At 44.1% G+C, this 25,552-nt stretch overlaps 1 protein-coding gene across 4 annotated transcripts in view; it reads left to right on the top strand.

Annotated features, from left to right (window-relative positions):
- The first annotated feature begins 1,135 nt into the window (after positions 1 to 1,135).
- Positions 1,136 to 25,552, top strand: part of PRMT9 (protein arginine methyltransferase 9) — a 227,033-nt gene continuing 202,616 nt past the window's right edge. For 2 of the 4 annotated variants that reach the window (XM_085641635.1, XM_085641633.1), the window contains exons 1-2: positions 1,142 to 1,426; positions 19,708 to 19,856. In XM_085641635.1, coding sequence (XP_085497761.1) covers positions 1,271 to 1,426; positions 19,708 to 19,856 — 305 coding nt within the window. In that variant the 5' untranslated portion in view covers positions 1,142 to 1,270. Of the gene's footprint in view, positions 1,427 to 19,707; positions 19,861 to 25,552 lie in introns of all 4 variants that reach the window. The other 2 variants (XM_085641632.1, XM_085641634.1) reach the window with 2 other exon arrangements.

Below are 25,552 nucleotides of genomic sequence, written 5' to 3'. Positions count from 1 at the left end.
CAAGATCCTTTTGTTGCTTGCAGTTTTCATAAATTGTAATCCTTCTATTATAGTACATTGAGCTATGAAGGACATGTGATTCCTTGTAACCCTCACTGTCACATGTAACACGGCCAGTACATTGATTTACACACACGTTTTATTGTGAATGTGTACATGTGATGTAAAGCGCGTTAACACCCCAAATCCGGATGAGTAGCACTCTAAAAGGAAGAAAACAAAACAGTGGCATTTAAATTGTTATTTGTCTAAATGCTGTGACAAACCCGAACATCTGACAGTCTTATAATGCATGCGTATCTTTTATATATAGGGCCTGAATAAGTCAAATGCTTGCCTCTCTTGAATACTTTTTGAATTAACAACAAGCTGTGTGCCTTTGCTTCCCCTCCATTGTGTTTGCTTTTGCAGTTAGGCTCCAGATAGCTCCCAGTCATGATGAGGGAACAAAGGAGGCCTGATTAACTTGCCCTAGATGCCCAGCTGAAATCTGATTAGCCCTCTCCCGGCCTGAACGTTGCTGCTCAGAGTGAAAGCAGACAACGTGCAGGCGCTGCTGAAGGTATAAAATAACACCTGCCCCGGGACCGGTTCAATGTTTTCTGAGAGGCCAACTGTTTGACAGGGTAGACGGCGTTACTGAAAAGTAAAAGTATGTTAAAGTTGGTTCCTAATTTGACAGGTCAGCCGTAGGTTGGCGCCTTCCTCGAACCCACACCAGAGGCTGCTGTGCGTCAGTAAAGGGGAGGAGATCATGTTTGTGCATCACGTTGTTGCTGATTTGCCCTTGATCGTAGACGATACAGCTGCAAATTTTCTTCGGTGATCTCCAACAAGTAGGAGAGGTGTTATTTACGCACAACAGACACAGAAACCGCAAACATAGGTTTTAATTAATGAGCAGAGTAGCTTCATACAAGCGCAAATATTAGAAGGTGCTTCAATTCTTAGCGAAACATATTTTTGAAGTAAGAAAAATTATGATATGGTTGCAAAATACCCACTCTTATAACAACGTTATAGTGCATTAAGTAGAACGCATTCGCGCTAATATATGATCTTTTTCCGTCCGCCACAGTTCCAAGATGGCTGCTGTGTTGGAGTTCAGACCCTCCCTGGTGCGCTCTGCTTCCCTAAGCATTGCTCCTCTCTGTGGCATGACAGTAAAATCCAAGATATCTGACGCTGCCCCCCGTGCGTTTCCACCATAAGATGCCGTTCCTGTAACAGCCACTGCACTGCCGGACCGTAACTCCTGCAGCCTCGCATCATGCAGCCCTCGGCTCTCTCCCGTGGCCGAGAGGCGCTGGTGTCGAGCTCCTTGAATAGCGCTGGGCACTGCTTAACCGAGGGAGACTTTGGTACGGCATATGCACACTACCTGCTAGTGCTGAGCCTAGCCCCTGAGCTGCAGGCAGAGCTTAAGGTGAGTAATCGAGTGGTGGATAATTTGATCTTTTTTGCCCATAACTGTCGCACTTACTTTGCATGATGAGCATAAATGCACCGGTGTTAAGAAGTCACAATAATTTGATGAGCAAACACCACATGTCAAGCTACGGCTTCCAGCACATCTTTCGGATAGGACCCAAGAATAGGCAACTGCATGATGCCTGTTTTCGTATCACGCTGCATGCGAAAGTGTCCGATGGAGATTAAAGCATGTGCAAGTCTTCCTTGTAGTACTCATGTTCACCAGACATTCGCCTCCAAACCGGGATGTTTATGTAACACAGGTTGATGTGTGGAGACGCCAGACGAGAAGTTACACAACCATTAACAAAGCCAATAGGGTTATTGCCTTTAACCAGGACTTTAAGCGGGATGTAAAAACTGTGTGTGGGGTGGTGGGGGGGCGTCTGTGAAAGGGGTGATGCAAACCTGTTAAAGGGGCGTGGCCAACACAATTTGGGGTGTGGCCTAAATCAAGAGACCTAGAAAAGTGTGCTTAAGCAATTAGGCTAAACAAGCATTTGCAATGCAATAGGTCTCGCATTTTTTTAGAGTTAGAGTTATTGGCGTTGTAATGGAAATGTATTTTACTTATGTGAGAGCAAGTGCGAAAATGATAGAAAGGGAGAGCGAGTTGCTACATAGAGATAGTTCGAGTTATCTGCGTATACAAGTGTGAGGTAGAGTGAAGAGAGAGAGAAAGAGAATGAGATAGAGATTGAAAAGAGAGTTAGAGAAAGGTAGAGTTACATGCTGGAGTCCGGGGATACTTGTAAAAAGCATAGTCAGGGTGAAGCTGCTCCCAAAGCTACTGATATATATTTTGGTGTCACGATGTTTTTTGTCATACTTTATATATTTATTATTGCAATGCAAAAACAATCTATGGACGCATCATGGTGGTCCATGTAGGTTATGTATTTGTTGTTCAGGTTTAGAAGACTCATGTAGGCTTCATGTTATTAAATGCGTTAATGCACTTAACTTTCACAGATCAGTAAGCATAATGGTGTTGCTCATTAAAAATTCTGACGGGGACCAGGTATTGCTTGGATATGCAGGTTCCCAAGTCCATTTGAGTTGCTGCGGTGTATGTGTGCGTCCCTGCGGCATCAGACTTTTGTGATGTGGATATAAGAGCGGCAGAAACAGCGGGACAATGTAAGAGGCGCGGGGGTCAAAGAGGACAGATGGATGTAAAAGGGACAGACCAGCAAAAATAAGTGGCGGCCCAGTGTGATGACGTATGCACATGTATGCCTTGCCTTTTTTTTTTATTATTTACGATTTCAAGATGTCGAATGTCACCTTTAGCAGTCAATTTATTTTTGAAAAAGACAGGTAATTTCTGATGTATATGTTTCCCTCGTCTTCATTTTGCTTGCAACAAAGTGTCACCCATAATCGCTGAATGCCACTCAGAATTAAAGTGAAGTTATGAAAATGTCATACACAAGCAATATGAATCCTTGGCATCTATGCGTCTCCGCTGATGCGGTCTGAAGGTGGCGTGGGGGGGGCTGTTGCGGCCTCTCTGCTGATGCTGTCTAAAGGCGGGGTGGGGGACAGAACACAGCTGGGCTGCGAGGCCTCTCTGCTGATGCTGTCCGAAGGTGGTGGTTGAGGGGGCAGAAGAGGGCTGTGCTGCGTGGCCTCTCTGCTGATACTGTCCGAAGGCAGCATGGGAGGGGGGCAGGGGGAAGCAGAAGGCTGAGCTACAGAGTCCTCTCAGCCGATGCCATCTGGGAGGGGGAGGCTGACTCGGGACTGTTGTGGCCTTTCTGCTCACGCTGTTCAAGGGGAGGTTGGAAACAACAGCGGGCTGTGTGACAGGCGAAAGTGAAAGACGAGTGCTTTCAGGCTGCCAAATGGTGCGCGCGCCCGGCACACATGCACAGTAGTTGGCGGCCTGAAAGCACCCGTTTACACTTCCAAAAGTGCTTACTATAAGTCTCGCCAGAACAGCGCTAAAGCGCTGTCTCAGGCGAGACCTAAAAAGGGCAGTAGTAGATGGTGTGTTGATTGGGGGGGTGGGGGGGACGAGACAAGTAAAAAAAACATTTACCGGTCAAATCGCGTCCCTCTTTTCCACAGGCACAGGCTCCCAGAGTGCACTGTGGCCAATCCTGACTCAGCATGGATTGGCCTGAGCGCTGATGATTTGCGCTCCTACTTGTGCCTGCTCTCTCTAACCTGGCTACGCAGCTCGGGTTGGAGAGAGCTTCAGTGTGCATGACGGTTTGGCCGGCCTGAGACGGCCGACCAGACAGTCATTCACACTGAATATCTGTTCAACCACTCCTCCACCAGCCTGGCATCATCCTGTCTTCACCCCCAAGCCTTGGCTCTGAGCGGAAAATTAAAACGATAATAAACAAGGGTTTACTATTGTTTCATTTACAATTTTTTGGCTGCTGGTAGGTGGGACCATACTACTCCGCCATATGGGAGAAGCCGCAGCTGAAAAAGGGCCTAAGCAAATACTCAGTTTCTCAGTGCCTCTTTAAAAATTTTCACTTTTAATATATGCCTCTTAATTCCTTGATATAATGTGATGCACTTAGGTAAATCACTACTCTTTGTTAAAGAAATACACAATTTTAATTCTGAAGACCGCTTACCATATTCAAACATGGTTTGTTGCAAAGTTATAATGCTACAGGCAGTTATACATTGTGAGATCGTGTATTGGCCATTGACTCCATTTTACTTAAACTACATTTTGTGAGCTCAGCTTCATCTTGTGTCTGTCTGGCCATCGCTTTCAGCTGCGAATGCAAGCCGGCCCAGGTTACTTGCGTGAACAGGTTGTTTGCTCTTCACTTGACAGAGCGAGAGATAAGCTGCTAAGACATACAGTGTGGGATGCGTACAGTGTCCAAGGATGAAAATGTGAAGAATTCTACCTGCAAACTCTCATCGGAGCCTGGCAAGCTCCGTTGAGTGACCTCGATGCAGAGAGAGTAGCCAGCACCTACAGCGCAGATGAAGGGAGAGCTTCTAGAAGTCTCTCTCAGTGTTAGTAAAAAGTATAAAGACAGAGACCTCTTGGCGCTTTGACAGGAATCCTCCTGTGGAGCATACACTGTGCTCAGGTCCGCCTTTGTGTGTTTGTTTGAGAACTCCTGCCTGAGACTATGAACAGGTTCCCCAGTTGTGCTGGCAAAGATGATGCCAAACAGACAGCTGGTGAAGTATTCCAAGTTCTAATTACTTATTCTTGTGTATATACATTCACTACACACATTTATTTTACATGAATATTATTGCAATTTGAAACATGGGAACTTGCTGCAATAAATATTCTCCTTTACTTTGCAAATGAGTGTTGAGCTTTGGTCACATTGTATTTTAAAGTGTGTAGAGACCTAATTTGAAGAGTGTTCATGTTGTGCCCTGGTATTTTGAATTCTTGCCCCGTGCTCTGAAGAAAAAACAAGACAAATGTTTATATTTACGTTCAGATCCTGACCACAGCAGATACTAAGTACACATCCTCCCTGGAGGATGCAGAGACATGCACACAGAAGGCAAGGGGTGGGTGGGGAGATCTCAGAGAAGTTTAATTTCAATATTTACTTAACATCATGTGGAATTGCTGTAACTAGCACATGTGCATCAATGTGTAGTGTTGGGGCACATTGACCCACTCAAAGTTTACCTGTACTATTTGGGCAACCACTGTGCTAGGAAACGAACAAACATGACCCACCAACAACGAAAGCCCACCAACATGTCTCTCCTCCATACCACATAGATTACAACTTCCCGATTTCCAGCTCATGCCCTGCATAACTTGTTGTCTTGTGGATACATTTGGCGGGTTTGACATTCACAGCTCCACATCAGCCTTAAGGCTAAACTACAACCACATTTGTGTTCCGTTACATCAGGCAATATCTGGCAATTGAGAGGATGAAAAGGCGTGACAAAAAGGGAAATCACGGTCTTGAAACCGTTACATAAATTAGGCCAGTCGCTGCCAAGTACCTCCCATGAGTCACCGTAGGTGAGGTGTCTCTCCAGAGGAGGATTCCGGTCTGGGTTCAACACCACCACATCCAGCATCAAAGGAAAGGTCGGGTGCAAATGAAATCACAGCAGGGCAGCTGCAGGTGGGTCCAAAATCACTCCACCCACATTGCACAAATCAGCATAGAAAGAAGGCACAGTAGGCCAGTATGTGTGTAAAGCAACATCCCGGGCACCCTCTTCTGGTTACTTTTAAGATTCCTGTTTCGTTACAAAAGTGTTACGAGTGACTCAAGTAGTGATGCGTGAGCCATGTTTGTTAGGCTTGTCCTCATCCAGTCTGTATAGCCAGGACATGGCATCAAAAGGTGAGGGCATGACAACTGAGCCCAATCGGAATCCGTTTCAATGCTTCCTTTTTAAAACTGCCGGTGCCCAGCACCGGCAGGACCCAGTCAACTTAAAGCCCTCGCTTTAACAATGATTTGGAGCCATGCTGTACAGCAGCACAACAAAAACTAATTTTAAAAAGTGCTTTGATGCTGCCAGTGAATATAGTGCTTTAAAATATATTTTTTAACTGTGTACTCTTCCTTTCCCCCCCTGTCCCCATCCTCCGTGTCCTCCTCTCTCCCTCTGTTTTATCTTGTTCCATAACTCACTCCCCTATTTGGAAAAGAAAAAAAAAACTCGGATGGAGGGCGGGAGAGAAGGACAGGGGAGTGAGTTGGGGAAAGAGAGAACACGTAGTGAGGGGAGAAGAGAAGGACATGGGTAGGGGATAGAACTGGTGAGAGTAACTGAGGAAAGCGCACGGGCAATGGAGGAGGGGCTAGGGGCAAACACACAGACAATGGAAGTCTGACAGGGCTGAGTAAGCACAGACAGTGGAAGGGGCTGGGGTAGCACACGGACAATGGACGGTGGGAGTAACGCAGAAGGGTTCAGTAATCAGACAGGCAGTTACTTCAAAGCTACTTTGAGTAAATTGAGTGCAATTTATTTTTTTGAGTCTTGATAGAAGTGTGACCCCTTTGATGTGGCAAAAGAAAACTGCGGCTGTAGTTGTTTGAGAGAAGGGAGGAAGAAAAAAAGCTATTATTGTGTAGAAGCTTGGCGTTTTGTTGCATCGCTCTTAGAGAGATGGGGGTCAATATATGATTAGGAAATATGGAGCCTTGTTCTAAGAATTTTTTGAAAAAAGTGGTCACAAATTGTGCACCAACTTTTTGCGAGTCAATTATGAGTTTGCAAACTGATCATTCTATGTTTTTTTTTTAAATAGTAAACCATTTCCCTTAAAGGAAATGGGAGTGTGTTTAAAATACTTATTTTTTTAAAGTTTTACTTGGATTTGGTAGTGGTCTCCAGAAAACTTTTGTGAAAGAATCACAAAATGAAGGGATTTAAAGACCCCTTTCCTTTTGCTACCCACATACCATTGATGCATTCCTCTCTGTAAACAGGAGGGGGACACACCTTTCACACCACCTCCTATTTACGATTTGGACAAGGTTGCTAAAGACCTTTTGTGAGTCCCAACAATTTTGTGACTTGTAAATGGGCTTTTGGACATAAAAAAGCCCCTTTGTGGATGCAAAACGGCTTTGTACACGACGCCCGCGGAGAGTGGAAGAAGTCACCAAGCAACATAGTTGTTAGCTAAGCTTCAATCTGTGGTAGCGGTTTGGCAATGTTAATTGTCTGATTATTTGCCAGTAATCTTAATTACACTGAATCCTACTCCTCCTTGTGCCATTCCTAACCAGTGAGGATATCCCACCCAGTAGACATCCATGCCCCACTCCTAATTAATGACCATAAAATAGCAGTTATATAACGGCATTTATCACATAGCACATATTACATCGTGATGCTGCAATAATACGATTTATTAGTTAGACTTAAAACAAAAGGAAATATTTAACTGCTACAGGTCCCAAAATATCTCAACCAAACACATCATCAGAATAAAAACCCTGGAGTATGCAATGATTTATGATTGTATTGGGTAAAGGCCATGCTGCTGTGCGAAAAATTTCAGCAAACATTGACAAAGTCAGTTCTGGAGATGTCTGCCAGTCTTGTGCTTCGCCAATATTTGTTTTGTTTCTTCAAAGTTTTTGTAGTATGTTGTTGTTGCAGCAGCTGTCAAGCCCTCAAAAATATATTTAAAAAACTGCCTAAAAACACATTTTTGTTTCGAAATGAACATGTTGTAGTTGTTTCTGGCATAAGGGAACTACTTTGTGTGCGGATGAGCCTCTTGTGAAAGAGAAGAATGCTGTCATGCACAGTAAAATTTGTCAATGTATGAAGTGGTATACATTGTGAGAAGTTGGCCTGATATATGATATCACTAGTTCTAGTGTACACCTTATATCAGTCCAAACAACCCTTACGGTGATTGGTTGTAAAGTCAACCTTATAGACCAGCTATCCTAGTGGTAGCATGGACAAGAGCAGTCTTAGGCTAAACTCTGTATGGCATGTGAAGCCAGCTGTTATACCATTTGCAACCCCTTGAATACCAAATGAAAGGACACCACAACAGATAAATTATAAAAATAGAATGTTTTTATTCTAGTCAAAATACCCTCAGCACTCTTTATGAGATTCGAGGTAAGTACAACACAGTCTTATTTAAGCATACATAAGTCACACAGGTAAGTAATACAGTTAGGCCCTAGGGGCCACGCAAACCATATACTAAGTAAGTGGTATAAGAACCACTGTCACGAACACAGGTTAGGCCTAGGCCTAGGGAATCGCTGGGGCTACAATATACTACCAATTGTTAGGAAGTGGGAGGCCCACGGGATTCAGGTGCAGAGTGGAAACACTCACGCGTAATGCGTTAAAGTCGATAGAAATAGTAGTAATTAGAAATTAAGAGTTTTAGGACACTTCGGAAGTAGCTAGGAGTTAGAGACTTGAAAACTAGACACTAGGATAGTCAATACCCTTGTGAGCACCGGAGTACTCAAGTTACCTAGCCCACGGGCTGCTGGTGCATAGGTGTGAACTTGCGTCGGGTTTCGTCGTCGACTCCTATGGATGCCTGAAGAAAGATGCTGACAGGCAGTCAGTGAAGAGTGTCCGGTGGATTCCAAGGAGGGAATCGAGAAGGATACCTGCAAGCAGAGGGGACAGAGTCTAGGTCACCAGCCGGGAAGGAACCAGGAAGGAACCAGGCGATGTCGTGAAGATGCAGGTGAAGAGGTGAAGCTTGTCACAGCAGCCACGGGTACCAGGAGGCGTCGAGGACGACCAGATCAGGAGGCGAGCTGTCCCACGAAGGCTCTTGCTGTCGGCGGCGTCAATGTCGAGTTAGGACCCAACAAGCCTTGGCAAGCGTAACCCACGCAGGATGGAGGACTTGCTTCTGTCGCAGACCAGGAAGGTCTGGGGTGCTTCCCTTTCACAGGGGAGCGGGGGACAATCTGGAGGGGCCGGACCAGCAAGGCAAAGTTGAAGGTTCGTCGTCACAGAGGTCATTAGCCAACGGGCCAGCAACCGGACAACACGTCGAGCAACTCAGGTGCAGAAGGGCCCCACGCAGAACACGTGAAGTGTGGGGAGCTGATCTTCTTTGCAGATGGTGCTCGGGATTGGGGCTTCTCAATTCCCCAAGCACAGCCTCGAGGAAGCCTCAGAAGTCGCGCTAGTCAGTTACTAGCCACTTTTCCCAAGTCGCCGGTCCCTCGTCGCCTCCACGGGTCTCAGCTTTGCTGTAGATGTGGATCTGGTTCAGAGGTGTCTGGAAGTCACGGCGCTGGTCAGTCTCTGCAGTCGTCCCTCGTAGGATCAGTCGCAAAGCAAGCAGCGGTCGCTGGATGGTGCCTGGTTGCCCAGGGTGGTCACTCCATGGCCACAAGGGAGATTCTTCAGTCTTCTTCCGTAGTTGAATGTCGAAGGTCCAGAGTTTCTGTTCAAGATGCAGGTTCAGGATAAATCTAATCCTGCAGGGCTCAGCTGCCTACTGATATACTGGGCTAGTGGGCTGGGCTACCTGCAAGGTCCCTACTATGGGTGGGACCAGGAAGGGGGGTGGCTACACCCCCTTTCCTTTGTCCAGTTTCGCGCCAGAGCTGGGGCTGGAGTGCCCCAGTACCGGTTTGAACTGGACTATGCATGGGACACCTTGTGTGCCCCAGGCAGTGTCTTATTCCTTTCAGCCCTCCCTGCCCCAATACACTAAAGTCTGTCTGGGGAGGTGCTAGCACCTCCCCAAGCAGGAAACCTATTGTCCAGGCCTCCCTAGCTGGGAGGGCTCCCAGCAACAGGAGGTCAGACTCGTGTCTGTGGCAGCAGCATCCATTTTGTGATGCTGAGGCTTTGGTCAGAGTTAAACAGCAAAGTAGGATTTTAACAAGTCTCTCCCTCTAGAAGGGAGGAATAATATCCTCATCACCAGAAATGGTATGGGGGTATTATTCCAAAGTGTTAGACACCTTACACGACATGTTTTGATAAAGCCAAACCATAGTTACCATAACCGTTTAAGATTATAAGGCACTTTAAGAGTATATGGTAGGCGATATCATAGAACAGCTATAAGGACATGGTTCCGAAAGCTGCAGACAGGCTCAGCTCATGGTAGAGCACCATCTCACATGTTACCAAGCACTCTGCCTCCAGGATTGTTAAGGCCTGCCATAGGAGTGGCTCACAGGTACACATGTGTCTATTTTAAGTGTAGATATAGGTATACTATATCTAAGCAAGGGGTGATTACACGACCTTGCCCCAGCTGAGTGATCAGCCAGTTGTGTCTGATTGGAAGGCCAGGCCAGGGGTGGCATAATACATGCTGCAGCCCCTGGGAGGCCTAGGGTACACCTATGCCCTGGGTACCTAGGGTACACTGTACAGGGTCCAATAAGGTGATCCTTTCCAATTGGGTATGTACCTAGGGTACATGGAGTCCATTTTAAAGAGAGAGCAGACAGCCTGAGACCCTGAATGGCAGGATCTCAGGCCAACTAAGTCGAAAAACCAGCTAGACACTAGGCAAAAAGTTGGGGGTAACCATAGTCAGATATTCACCTTCCTACACCCACCACCCTGTGCTGTATGCCATAGTGGACAGAAGAGAAATGTGAGTAACACTATAGACCCATGGACGAAGAGGGCTTGCTGAACACCCCTATACTTGAAGAACACTCTATTCAATCTTCGTTATCTAATCTATCTGTATCAAAAGTCCTAGGGTAAAGCCACACCTAAAAATAGAAACACCCTTGCAATAGCTCAAGAAGTTGACATACCTATGGTGGAACTGCTGCAGATCGGAGCATATAAATTCTCCCTACTTCCACGGACAGAGTAAATCCACAGTCACACGCACATACACTCATCATACGCTAGGGCCCATTACACTAACATTCCTTCTATTACTCTATCCACACTGAATATATGAGAGAAACCTAAACCAATCTGCATCTAGTGCGAGGTCAATGCGACCTAAAAGAAATTGTCCTGAGTCATGATTCTAAACATAGGAAATACATCTGAAACTCAATAAACGATAAAGAAATAACCACCCGACACTGGAATTCAAACATATGTCAATTTTTATCTAAAATTAGTTCAAATGAAAGTCAATCAATAGCAAAATCATTATTCTCATAGTTACCTATTCTAGCTAAATGGGTCAGGACAGGTCTCTCAGTAAAGTCTCCCGAGTCGCCCTCCTCTCGATCATCATCGATCCTCACGAGCATAGGTTCAGGAAGAAGTGGCATTAGATCCTCCCTAGTCTAACATTATTTATAAAAAAAACTTGCAAAATAAAAGTAACAAACAAACACTAAACGTCCGTTGAGCCGCTGAGCAGAGCGAGCAGGAAAGGATGTTGTCTTAGCAACATTTAGAAAACCTCTGCTCAGAAAAATCACAAAAATAAAAACACGGAAGAAGGAAGCTCGAGTTAGGCAATCGATACATTTATGAATGCTCTTCCTTGGAACCATAGCGGAGCCACCGCAAGTTATTAGTTCATTGTGGCTTTATTCTCCTCCAAGGGCACTTGGCAGCAAGCCCGGAGCTGCTGTCCTCACGGAAACTTTTAATTCAGACAGAGGCTGTGGTCAGGTGACTTTCAACCATGTTCAGCAAGGCCTCTCGTCACATTTTCAATCACTCGAGTGCAGGCTGCAAATAGCGGCCATCTTGGTTTAGGCCAAAACGGACCATCTTAATTAAAAGAAACACAAAACAACGTTACCACATCGTAATGATTATACAGTGTTAATCCCCACTAATACCCTTATGTGTATGTAATTAATGATTATAAATTAGTAATTTTAATCATGACTTATAACATAATCTGGAGTTTAAATCTCAATAAATTTTCAATAGAAAACCCTGCTCCAGCAATCCCCCCTTTGGTGATATATATCACCACAAAAACCAACCCAAAAAAAAAAAAAATGTAGTCCCAATTTTAGGAGAAATTGAAAATGTCTTTTGTGACACAACATTAAACGCCAGATTCTCTTTCATCATCCCTCTTCGACTCCAAGTAAACACTCTCCCTCAATTCTTCTAATTCTATTTCTTGTGGGTCTCTCTTTGACCTCTTTTGTTTCTTTGCAGAATTACCTCTAATTATTCTCTTTTTCCCTCCCCTGTTTTTACAACACAAACACCCTAATCTAAGCATCAATAAAGCAACAATTACACATGTCAAAGGAAATAATATCTTACCAATAATGGTACTACCTAACTTAGCAATAAAACTCTTAACAGCTAGTAGCTTATTAGCCATTTTAGTCCAGATACTTTCAGCTTCCAGTGGTATTAATTCTTCATGCAAATCAGTAATATTTTTGATATAGACCTTTAGATCTCTGCTTTCGTCAGGAATGTAAGTGCAACAATGTTGAACTTTCAGCATTCCACAAACTCCACCCTCCTTGGCCAAAAGAATATCAAGGGCAAGTCGATTTTGCATAGACATGGCACGTACGGCAATCATCTCCGTATTTACCAACAGAAACCCTCCAGCGGTACTTGTCGATAAGCGATCCACCACTGTTGACAGTTTCCGAATTCCATATGCATTTAAAGAAATTCCCACTGCTGGAATTAAAGCTCCAAAGATATCACCTACAATTTCTGACCAAATTTCTCTTTTAAAACGTGTTAGTAAATTAATGTGTTCTACGTCTTCTATCTTATCTATATGAAAAATCTTTGGAAACGTTACCACATCGTAATGATTATACAGTGTTAATACCCTCTAATACCCTTATGTGTATGTAATTATCTAGCCGTCTGCAACATAAAAAAGCATTCGAGCACGTTATTAAAAAGCGCAAACACGAAACAAATAGCACTTTTGCGACACTTATTTAATTAACTTGCTCACCAATTTAGTTCACGTATTAATAAAGCAACATATATGCATTCCCGCGTGTAATTTTCTCTCATTAGTAATGTTGATTAATAAAGACTTCCAACAAAGTTAATAATTAATGATTATAAATTAGTAATTTAAATCATGATTTATAACATAATCTGGAGTTTAAATCTCAATAAATTTTCAATAGAAAACCCTGCTCCAGCAGAACAACCCAAAACTAGTTAAACCTAATAAAAGAGATAGATTACATGTCGAATCCACCTAGTTAATGTTGAGACAGGAGGTTTAAAACTCTGCATAATTGAACAAAACGTAACTGAAAGGGATTCAGATACCTTAAAGTTGGAAATTCTCTCCAAATACAGTTACTGTTGTGATCAGATGTAAATAATACATTCAAAAAGAGGCTTGTGATGGGGAGGGGTAATGAGTTCGAAAGCATGAGGTAAGGGTTAGAAAGCATGAGGTTAAAAACCAGCTCTAACCTATATTAAAGTGGGTAACTATTTTGACCGTCAGTGTAGGTGGGTGTGTCTACCTTGAACCCACAGCAGCTGCTGCTGTCCGTGAGTAGCGGGGATTTGGTCATGTTTGCCACCTCGCTTTGTTGCTTCTTTGCTCGTGTATGCTAGGTGATGCAGCTGCAAATCTCCCTCTGTGACTTTGAAATAGGTGAGGTGTTATTTTTGCACAATAGACATACAAAAGCTGCAAACGTCGGCTTTAATTACCAGTCAGAGTGGCTTTGTGCATGCTCAAATATTGTAAGCTCCTTCAAATTTCACCAAAACATACTTTTAGAGTATGAATACTCTGTCCTTTACTGGGGAAGGGTTAGACTATAGTTAAGGAAAAACAATATCTTCATGTAATTAAAATAAGATACAGTCTTTGGTAAGAAACCGACCGGGAGCTGTAGAAACAAACCCTCCAGAACAAAGCATTATAATATTGTAAGATAGCAAAGCCACTATCTCACCTAATCTACAACTGAGGTCCTCACAGCAAGGACCTTAGCAGAAAGAACCTTTAAAGGTACCTCTTATTCCGGCAATGAAATGAAGGAGATTGAAGAACTTTTAGACCAAGGGGCAATCCCGCAAAGGAACTATAGGGGAGCCTGATGCTGCAAGACTCTGATGTTATCAACTGCAGCAACACCAAACAGGAGCCAGTCCCTCTTTAAAACAGGAAAACCAAGATGTGCAGTGGGTGGTATCTTCTTATTTCTTCTGAGAATAAAAGGCCTCTCTACAGGAATGAACATCATATTTGGTTAGGAAGGGAACGAGAAAGAGGGACAAAATAGTAATGGGAATGCTTTTGAATTTTGTTTGGGTTACTCTTGGAGTATACAGTAGACATATGTGAATAAATGGTTAGTACACATGGTTCTGTATGTTGAGAGTTGGCTGCCGAGGTCACAATAAGTTAAAGTTGCTTATCGTCTGTATATTGGTAAATGGCGATGGATGTCAACATAGGCCGTAAACACATGGCTGAAGTGAGGTCCTAAATGTCTCATTGTTCTTGAAAGTACTCCTGTAATAGTGATGTTAGCCAGATAAGTATAGTTGCTGTTAGTTTGCATCCCTCTCCAGAGTCTGCAGTGCTTAAGACCGAATGATGACCTGTCAGTATAATTGTGCACTTTCATCCCTATCAATCTTTTCCCCTTTTTAATCGGTGCCTCTGATGCAAATGAGAACATGCAATCTTGTTGTTGTGCACTGAGTATCAAACAGAGTGAACTCTGTTACTTCTGTGGAGGTGCAGAGCTTTTGTCCTGCTTCTATTTTGTCAAGAATTGTTTTATTGCCAATATGATTGTGTTTGGTTTGCCTTTTTATTTTATTTTTTATATTTAAAGAAATGCCTCCATTCTCTATTGGTGAGGTGAGAAAATGGGTTGTTGATTGAGGGCGGGAGGGTGAACTCTTCTCAAGCAAGAGCCACAATCCTCGTCAGTGTGAACCACAAAAAGTCACTAAATTAATGTGTGCTTAACCCTCTGGTAGCTTGGCACAAAAGCTATCAGGCTTAACTTGAAGTCAATGCATAAAGTATTTATGCAGCACACCAATAGCAATAAAGTGAAAATATGCCGCAAGAAAAATCCCACACAAATTTAGGAAAAATAAAGTAAAATGTAATATATTATTTGACACCAAAACAACAAAAATCCAAGCAGTAGGACTGGACATATGCAGTTTCAAATATTTGAGTAAGTATAGTGCCCAAAAGCACAAATTGTTACTTATGCTTATCTGGTCTTGCAGGACTGGGGGAAAGTCACAAGTTCAGGCCAACCGCTGTAGAATGCTGGCCAAATGCAGGTTCCAGGTTAGTGCTGCTGAAAAAGTTACGTTCCCAATATCTGGCACGAAGAGTCGAGTTTGCAGTGGAGGAGGCCATGAGGAGCAAGTAGAGCATTGCGGATTGTATTTGCTGTAGTACTAAGATCCTGTTGGGTGTCGCAGACAGTCCTTGCTGGAGCTTCGCGTTGCTGGCGGTCGATGTAGTGTGAAGAGTTAAGTCTACTAGAGCGTTACGTTGGCAGTCCTCGCTGGCGGTGAGATCTTGGTGCATACTGGCCTGTTCGCTGTTGCTGAGAGACCAAAACTTCAGGAATTCTCCTTTGTGTCCAGAGGAGTAAAATCTGATGCCAGCCAAGGCCCAGATCCTGGGTAGGCCTCTCTTGTTATGTTATGGTATTGGGTTTTTATAACGCGCACAGCTACTCCTAGGAGTGTCCCGGCGTGAGCCTGCGAGGTGCCGAATAAGAGAAGAATTAAAACAGAAAGGTTTTGAGCTGTTTCTTGAATTGCCCCAGCTCTTGGATGCCGTGCAAAGAGAGAGGCAACGAATTCCAAGCCGTAGCTGCCCTAACGGCAAGTGATCTGCCCCCCATTCTTTGGAGGCGCACGCAAGGAATTTGCGCAACCAGCTGAGATGACGATCTCAGGTGCCTAGTAGGCAGGTAGAAAGCAAAACACTTTCTAAGATATAGAGGTCCTCCATCATACAAAGCGCGATGCGCTATGACCAAGGCCTTAAACTCCACACGTTTCCTAACCGGGAGCCAATGCAACATGCGCAGATGATGCTTGATACTCTTCCTAGTAGGAATGTTGAGCACCAGCCGGGTCGCTGCATTCTGGACCACCTGCAATTTTTTAAGAATGTAGTCAGGAAGGCCCAGATACAGCCCATTGGCATAGTCTACCCGAGAGAGGATCAGTGGGCGGGCCACTGTTTCCTTTGCTGGTCTTGGTAGTAGTGGAAGGAATTTCTTGAGAGACTTTAATATCCCAAAGCAACTCCCCCAAATTTTTTGATCTGAGTCGAAAAGAACAGCTGTTCATCGAACCAGACCCCCAAATTTCTGACTGGTAAACCCGTGCAAGATGGCATGGGATAGTCAGATGGCCAGAGAGATTCCCTGAAGCGCGGGGGAAATCTACCGTAAAGGAGAATTTCGGTCTTTTCCTCGTTACATTTCAGTTGAGCGGCCGAGAGCCATTGGAAAACGGCTGTCAGACACTCCTTCACCCTCACGGTAGAAAATTTCGATTTACCCCAGGTGAACAGAAGCTGGGTGTCATCGGCGTAAGCATCGATCTTGGCACCCCGCTCTTCTGCCAATTGGACCACAGGAGTAACATATATGTTAAAAAGCAGGGGATTCAAAGAAGACCCCTGCGGGACTCCAGTGGTCACATATTGGAGAGGAGATGAGAAAGGCGGGAGCCAGACCTGTTGCGAACGCCCAGTAAGAAAGGATTCCAGCCACTTCCAGGCTTGTCCAGAAATGCCTATGTCCGCTAGCCGAGCCAAAAGCAGTGCATGGGGAACAGTGTCGAACGCAGCCGACAGATCCAGCATTATGAGGGCTGCACTTCCGCCCGAGTCCAGACAGTCTCGAATAGCTTTAGAGACCTCGACCAAGGCGGACTCAGTACTAAAGGCGGCTCTAAAACCAGATTGTGCTGGATGAAGTAAACTAGACCCCTCAACAAAATCCGTAAGCTGTTTGTTGACTGCCTTCTCACAAATTTTCGCCAAACAGGGGAGCAGAGAAATAGGGCAATAATTCCCTGGGTCCCTAGGATCAAGCAATGACTTTTTTAGCAGCGGAAGGATCTTCGCCTGTTTCCACTTCAATGGGACAACTGCCTCTTTTAGGGAGAGATTAACGAGTGTGTTAACCTCAAAATTAACTGATTCGGCAATAGAGGCCAGAAGCCTGGCCGAACACGGGTCCGATGGAGACCCAGGTTTCATAGATTTCAATATTTTGAGGGACTCCGACAGATCAACAAAGGCAAAGGCTGACAGCATAGAAGCGGAAGTTGGAGCCACATCCACTTGAAGGCTCTGGCCGACAAACGTTGCCTGGATGGCCCGAATCTTATCAATGAAGAAATTGGACAGCTTTTCACACCAGGCAGCTGAAACAGGGAGTTTAGTAATCATAGCCTCAGGGGCCATGAAACTCTGTATAATAGAAAATATTTCCCTAGAATTGTTGCTGGTGGACTCAATCCGTTCAGGGACTCACTCTTGCAGAGGCTAGCAAGGCTTAGGTAGGTCCAGTTGCAGCACGTAAGCTGAGCAGTTGTATGGAGGCCACTGTAGAGTATGTCTCTGTCGCTCTGAACAGGAGGTCCATCAGCTGACCCTTGGAGTCACTTCAGGTAGCCTGGGTGAAGGGAGTAGGTCCCGTCTTCCTTCTTAGACAGCAGGGGAAGCCTCCGGCAGTAGGGCAGTCCTCTGGCAGCAGGTCAGTCTTTCTTCTGTAGTATTAACAGGTCCAGGAGTGTACTCAAGAGTTGGTCTGAGGGTCCAATATTAATACCTGGTGCTAGCTTTAAAGTGGGAGAAACATCTAGCCCCTCAGCCCCAAACATCTGGTCTGAAAATCCTTCCTCCCTGCTGTGGTTCCTGGAATTCTGGTATCACAAAAGACCAGAGTGAAGTTACTTGTGTGAGTGCCGAACCGAAGTAATTCCTTTGAAGTGCAAGTGTGGTAGGTGACAGCTTCACTAATCCTGTCGGGTCAGGAAGGCTCATTTTGCAAAGGTTCAGTCTCCCTTTCTGATAACTGGGAGGAATACACAAAGGCCAACTGCCAACTTTATTTAGCCATGTGAGCCAAGATAAAGGTACCAAACGGTTATGACAAGAAAATGCCAAATTTCTAAAAGTGCCATTCTAAGAATTGTATCTTAAAATTAGACTTGACCATTAAAGAGGGTTTTAATTTACAATTCCTTAGACTCCAAAAGTCGCATCAACCTATTCCCAAACAAACATTATCACTTATTAAATGCAATAAGATAACCCAATGTTATCCTAAGGGAGAGTTAGGCCTTGCAGTAGTGAAAAATGTATTTGAGGTTTTCATTACCAGGACAAAAGTTCAACTTAAAAAGTTAATGTCCAACTTTCTAAATACAGTGCACCCCAGCCTGTGTGCTGTTTAGGGCTTACCCCAGGGGTAACTTATGTGTTAAAAAATAATGTTTTGGCCTGGCATAAAGCTTTATTTAGCCAGGTCGAGATCGCAGTTCAAAACTGATACAGGCTGCAATTGCAGACTTGAGGTATGTTTAAAAAAACTTTTTCAGTGAGTGGCACAGTAGTGCTGCGAGCAGACTAGAAGCATTTTATTTACAGGCCCCGGGTACATGTAGTACACTTTAGTATGGACTTACAAATAAATGAATTGTGCTATTTGGGTGGAAGCCAATCTTATCCTGTTTAGAGGAGTGAGCGCAAGCACTTTTGCCCTGGTTAGGAGTGTTAAAGTGTGCAGAGTCGTCAAGCCAACAAAAACGGATTCAGGAAACAGGAGGAATGAAGGCAAAACGTTTGGGGGTGACCCTGCAGAGAGCGCCAAGTCCAACAGGTGATATCTAGGAACTTTGACTTCATGCATTCAAGGGTGTAAAGAGACCAGAGAAATTGGGTGGGCCAGACGCGGGAACCAACTGATTGCTTCAGAAGAGATAGTGGGGTATCATTATCCGACTGCAGGTCCCACAGTTTTCTGAGGTATGCTGAATGAGTGTATGGATTGACATAAAATAGTTAATGAAATTACTAATTGTTCTGCCAACATAATTGCCGAAAGGCTGATAATAAATACATATAGGTTTTGGGTAGAGAGTCGACTGTTTAAAACTAGTAGGGATGTGTGATGTGAAATATGGTGGGCTTTTCCAGTGTTAATCATATTTTATGATTGCTCAAATTATCTGAATAATTACAATTGTTTTACTTGCTGATTGTACATAATAAATAACCTTTTATTGTAAAATAATATACCAACAGCTGAAGGTCTACAATTTCGAGAATCCAATTTGATGTGTCGTGCATTCACAATGTTCCTCTTTACAGAGTTATATTTTTTATGTTTAGCATGATTAGGAACTGTATTTTCAATGGTTTTGCACCTTTCCTAAAGACAGCTGGTCTTGCTTTTTCTTCACTGAAACTTGAGAATTTGGTATTTCAGCTTATAACTTCTTTTTAATGATACAGTTTTAGCATTTGGCAAAAGGCCAGGCTTGCATTTTGAGTCCTTTTTAAAATATTGTTTTGAAAAGCTTGCTGCTGTGAAAAAAGCTTTGCTTTCTATAAACCTGTGAGTTAAAAATAAATGAAATATAAAAGTTCTGTTTCATTGTAGTTTTGAGATGTCACTCCATAGGAATGGTATACCAAACCGTCAGTAGCAGGAGGTGATATAGAATTACTCCTCCGGAGAGATCCAAAGTGCACTTTGTTTATTTGATAGAATTGGGTACAATAGGTCTGCAGACAGCTGACTGTCAAGCCGAGCCTAAATTGGTTTTAATGCATGTGTATATATTAACACTTAATTTTTTCTTTGTTTTTTTTTTCTTCAGGAAGCATTTCAGTTCACACTTTTGAAATGGGCTGAAGAGCTGAATAATCTGGCTCGGATAAAAGATTTATTTGATTGTTACGAGCAGGCCCTGGAGATCTTCCCTAGAGATGAAGTTATTTGCAATAGCATGGGGGAACATCTCTTTAGGTTGGTAAGAGGACAAATCTAGATTTTGTGCTAGAAATTTTATGGTTATGGTGCTGATGTCCTGTTCTTATTTATTTTACTATGTTTTTGCTTTAGTATTGCTAATCATTTACGTTTAGTTTGCATCCCCGAGTCTGTTTATCAAGATTCATTAGAAGAACATGTGAAAATGTATCTTAACAAAATTGGATAGACATGTGAAACTTACTAGAGCAAGTTTGGATTAAGCATCTGTTATATGCCCCTAATTTTGATCAAGATACATTTTTCCATCGTTTGGGTGCAGCTCTGGTGGGTTGGGACACGATCCCCTGGATTCTAGGGGGGGATTGCAATACGATGCTAGATGTGGATTTGGACAGATCTCACCCCCTCCTGCACGGTGCTTGTGTATACAAGCAAGCAGATCTCCTGAAAACATGGACACATGGGTGGGAGCTGACGGATATATGGAGACAGATGCACCCTACACATAAAGAATATTCTTTCTATTCGCCGGTCCACCACCTCCACACCAGGATAGATAGATTATTCTGTACAAGTACCATTGCTCGCGTATTAGTCAGTCCACTTATTTAAAAAGATTTTTCTCTTTGGACTAATCAAACAAAATTCACTTAAATTACCCGATAGGGACGTACCAGACGGCAGTCGTGCACACTCATGTGTAGAGCTATCAAGCCTACTTAATAATATATTTGGAAACAGAGAACCATCTTCTTTTAAATTAAACATCTTTACTAGATGACGAACGGTTATTCCCACAAGCATGAGTGAGGGCTTTTAAACTGTTGATTGCGCTACCTTCTGGGTCCAATTGGCTAAATAGACCAGTGAGTGAAGGGAGACCCCACCTGAATATATTAAGGTAGATCTACATAATTACTGCGATATCGGTCGCCTTAAGCCCAGATGTTTACTGCCAGTTTTTCAATCACGGCATGAGCAAAGGAATGTTCATTAACCTTGACTAAAGGAGGAAAAGTATTGCCAGTCCTGAAGAAGGTGGTTTTTATCATTCCATTCCACCGAAACGCGTCGACGCATGAGTACTTGGTTTAATTTGTCTTGGGACAAAAAACTTTAGAAATTAGGGTGAATTATTCCCAGTTCCCTTTTTTTCCGCATTGGTTACGAATTAACACTGCCGAGTCACAATCTTGGTGTCAGTTGTTGTCTTTCCTTCTATATGATGTCTTATTGTTATTTGTGTATGAGATACTGAATAATTTTTAATGTTTTAATGATGCATTTTTCTTGTGTACATTGATATGCTCCTTCATGTAAATTGTATTTATGATATCATTTCTTTGTGTCACCCATTGCTGTAATGGGATTTTTAATGTGTTAATAAACTCAATGGGATATTTTTAATAAATGCAATTCACCTTAGTGTAAACTTTCTTACATCTCATCCGGAGTGGTTTGCAGAGTGTGACAGTTTTGAGTTGATGAATCTGATTGAATGGTGTAAGTGGGTAATTTAAGTGAATTTTGTTTAATTAGTCCAAAGAGAAAAATCTTTTTAACTATACAGTTTCTGGTGCTCTGTCCCTTTTGGACTTTAATGAGCCCCTCTCCTTGTTTTTCAAAGTCCACTTACTTAGCCAAAACCTTCTTGGATCACAATCCTCTGGAGCTTACCCTTACCTGGGGGAGAGTGCCGACACCTGTGCCTACCTGGAAACTCTGGCCCCAGTTACTGGAGGACGCTCCGTTCCGCACAGCTATTTCCACCACCATTAACAATTAATTACTTGTCTGAAAATTGGAATACAGCTTCCTCCAATCTCATAGAATGGGATGCACTTAAGGTGGGGGTGCAAAGGGCTGCCATCGGGCAGACAGTGGGGGCTAGACAAGAGATAAGTCAACGCCTGATCAGTGTAGAAACCCTAATGAATACTCTAGAACCGGAGGCAGTGACAGATCCAGGAAAACGAGACGCATTTCAGGAGGCCCGCATTAGTCACGCTGAAATGCTAGAAACTTTAAGGGTTATCGATTATAGTGCTTTTACACAGCGGAAGAATGTTGAGGCATACAAGGCAGGAACATTATTACCCAGCATAGTACAGAACAGACCGGAACTACCAATCATCACACACATCCATACACCGAACAGAGGGACATTCTACACAACTCGAGATAAATGAGGCCTTTTGTGAATATTTTAGTGACCTCTGTGCGACCCCCCCCGCGCATCACACTGATATGCTCCTGGACGATTTCTTCCACGACCTAACAATACCCTCTCTATCGGCGGATACACAGAAGAAACTGGCAGGCCCCATCACCCAACATGAAATCCGGGCAGCGATTTAAAGGCCTAAACCATAACAAAGCACCTGGCTTAGATGGCCTGCCCATAGAATTTTATGAAACCTATGCAGACGCTCTGGTTCCTAAATTGGAAGAGGTGTACAAGACGGCACTGGAAGTTGGACACTTGCCACAATCCACTATGCAGGCACTGGTCGTCTCCCTGCTTAAGCCGGGTCACTATCATACTGATATTTCAAAAAAAATTTGTTTAAATATCTTTATTGGTCTTTTCATATTTTTCCATTTTCTCAAGGTACGTGACATAGCAGAATGTCAAATAAAACAACAATATTTTCAATTACATGTTACATTTTTGCAACAGTACTGTTGTGGATTAACTACTCATGTTACAGCAGAACGTATTTCGATGCGTTACAACACATCAACTTAACATCAAGGCTGTCTCTCATAGCGTCTTCGTGATCCTCTAACCTGCATTCCTCCCCACATTACTTAATTGCCTGTGGAGAAAGAGGCGTGCAACCAGAAAGAAAAAAGAGGGAAAAAGGTGCCCAATACCACATGATGACATCGCCTATAACATTAAAGCCACCCAGATCTGATCACCCTGAGATTAACAAATGTTGAAAACATTCTTATGTGGCCAGTGCGATAGGCCGACAGTGGGATTGTTCCAAAGGAAAAAGGAGGATAGAAGCAAATACACCAACAAAGTAAATATTTACAATATAATAACTGTTAACATAATCAAAGGGCTGCCATCCAGAAACCATTATGAAAGCCATTACATTACAAAGCATGGGACTATAGAGTGTGGGAGGTACGACAGGACAGCACACTGGGGTGATAGTCAAACTCGTGTCAGTGCCAGGAGCTAGCCTCATGAGTGCAGGCACCGGGACAAGACGGAGTGAGGACCACGCTACACCAAGCGTACTCTGCGAGGCGACATCCGGTGGGGTGCAAGTGTGTGCCGCCATGTTCCCGTCCCCCACCCCCAGGATTTTCGGCATGTGTCCTATGGAATAGATGGCTAGGGGTCATTGTCCTCCCCGGTATCCGCAGTGTTAAAAGCCGACAGTTTTGGCGTCCCATTGTAACGCTATGGGATATGTACGGAGCCCCGCCGTCTCTCCCCTGTGAAGTGCGGTGCTTTCTCCCTGTGCCCATATCTTAAGTGAGTTTGTCCAGCTGATCGTCTCTGATCATACTGATATATCTAATTATAGGCCCCTATCCCTACTGGCCACTGAATATAACATTTTGAGCAAAGCACTAGCGAACCGCATACAACCATATTTAAACTCCCTTATACTTATGGATCAATGCGGATTTTTACCGAATCGCAGCACGTCCCTCAACACCAGACGTTTACATTATATTATGACGGCTACCCCAACGGCGTATCAGACAGCGGAATGTTTGGCGCCAGATTTACGCCAAGCTTTTGACTCCCTAACATGGGAGTATATGTTTACTGCCCTACGGCGTTTCGGCCTCCCTGACGCCTACCTCAAATGGTTGCGCCTACTGTATACTGCTCCCACAGCCAGGGCACGCACTGGCCGTTATTTTTCATGGGAATACGTGATACATAGGGTTACCCGACAGGGGTGCCCTTTGTCTCCCCTGCTGTTTGTACTCGCACTAGAACCTCTGCCGATCGCCTTGAGACAATCACTGATGCAGCTGGGAATACCCGTTGATGGCAATGCTCACCTGATTTCGATATATGCTGATGATGTTCTCCTTTACTTACGCAATCTCACTGCTGACGCTGAACCTCTTCCCACACTGTTTTCTACCTTTGAAAGAATTTCCGGCCTCTCTATTAATACCAGGAAATCGTATGCCTTCTATTTTCATGACGGACCTCGCCCAGATGTGGCCCAATTCGGTATTTATAATCTACCCGTAGCCCACACGACATTTAAGTATTTAGGAATACAAGTATACAGAGCACAGGCGGATCAGTTTGAAGGAAATCTGCTGAAGGCCATCATCGCCCTACGCTCGAGTGTAGCCTTTTGGATATCCCTGCTGCTCTCAGTCATGGGGCGGATCGCCATCTCTAAGATGGTGATGCTTCCCCGTTTATTATACTTATTTGTGAATCTCCCCCTGGTAGTCCCGCACGTCATCTTCCGTACCTTGAATACTATTCTCATAGAACTCATTTGGTGTATGGGCCGTCGGAGAGTGAGTCTCCAGAAATTGCAATTAGAATCCCATAAGGGAGGGCTGGGAGTTCCCGACTTTAAGGCATATTATTATGCCTGTCAACTACAATGGCTGTCCTATTGGACAGCGGGCTGGAACTTACAAGAAATTGGATATACGCCCAGGAATATTGACCGAGGTACACTCCACTCCCTAATTCTACCGATAGCCAAAATCCCGGAAGAGGGGCCCACACTGCTCAAGACTGCATTGCAATGTTGGAAGAAAGCTTTGTTGTACACTTGTGGAGAAGTGTGGCTCAGGGGTTAGAGGCGGCAGACCCGGAAGCTGAGATCGGTCCTGGACCAGGGTTCAATTCCCGCCTCGGCGGGTCTTGGGCTAAAAATTCCACGGACTCGATAATTCTCGCCCTGGTGCCTCCTCGACTCACGGGTTCACACTCTGCAACTCTGGGCAATAGCTTGCTTAATCTCCACAACGGCCCCTCGCGGCGGGATGCCTGACTTTCACCTTGTGGATACCCTGCTATCTCACAGGGGAATACCAGGACGGGTTCCCTAAGCAAGCGCCGGGAAACCCACAGCGGGTAGCTGTGCGCTATATAAGCTCAACTACATTTACATTTACATTTACTTCCGAAGCATCCCCATACGCATCCAACGTCCCTTTGCTGGGCATCCCAGCCCCGGGGGTGGGCTCACGATGGCCAGGCTGCGGGCTTGGACTGACGCGGGCGTTAAGACAGTCGGGTCTTTCTTTGGAGATGGTGTCCTCCTTGATCACTACACATTCATACAGACCACTGGTGCACCGGAACGCCTATACTTAGTACATGCAGCAGTATCACTCTATATTAAAGAAACCTGGGCGGCACGATTCACGGAACCCCCACAACATAGACTAGTTAATTTATTATATTACATGGGAGAAGGAGGCCACTTGGTTAAATGGCTGTATACAGGTATTCGGGTGCAAGCCTCGATTGAACTCACTACACTTAGAGCAAAGTGGGCAGAAAATACAACCACAGAACTCACCGATAAAGCCTGGGAGAGCATGCTTGAACATCCTAAGAGGGTATCCCGTAACGCTAAACTTAAATTTATTCAAACAATGGTTCTACACAGATCTTACCTAACCCCCAAGAGGATACACCGCATGTTCCCAGAGGCCCAACACTGCTGCTCTAGATGCAGGGGTGATGAGGCGGACTTCACTCATATACTATG

Source organism: Triturus cristatus, chromosome 2_2 (genome assembly GCF_964204655.1).
Source record: "Triturus cristatus chromosome 2_2, aTriCri1.1, whole genome shotgun sequence".
In the NCBI taxonomy this organism is placed as follows: domain Eukaryota; kingdom Metazoa; phylum Chordata; class Amphibia; order Caudata; family Salamandridae; genus Triturus; species Triturus cristatus.
This window is presented reverse-complemented; position numbering and strand designations above follow the sequence as displayed.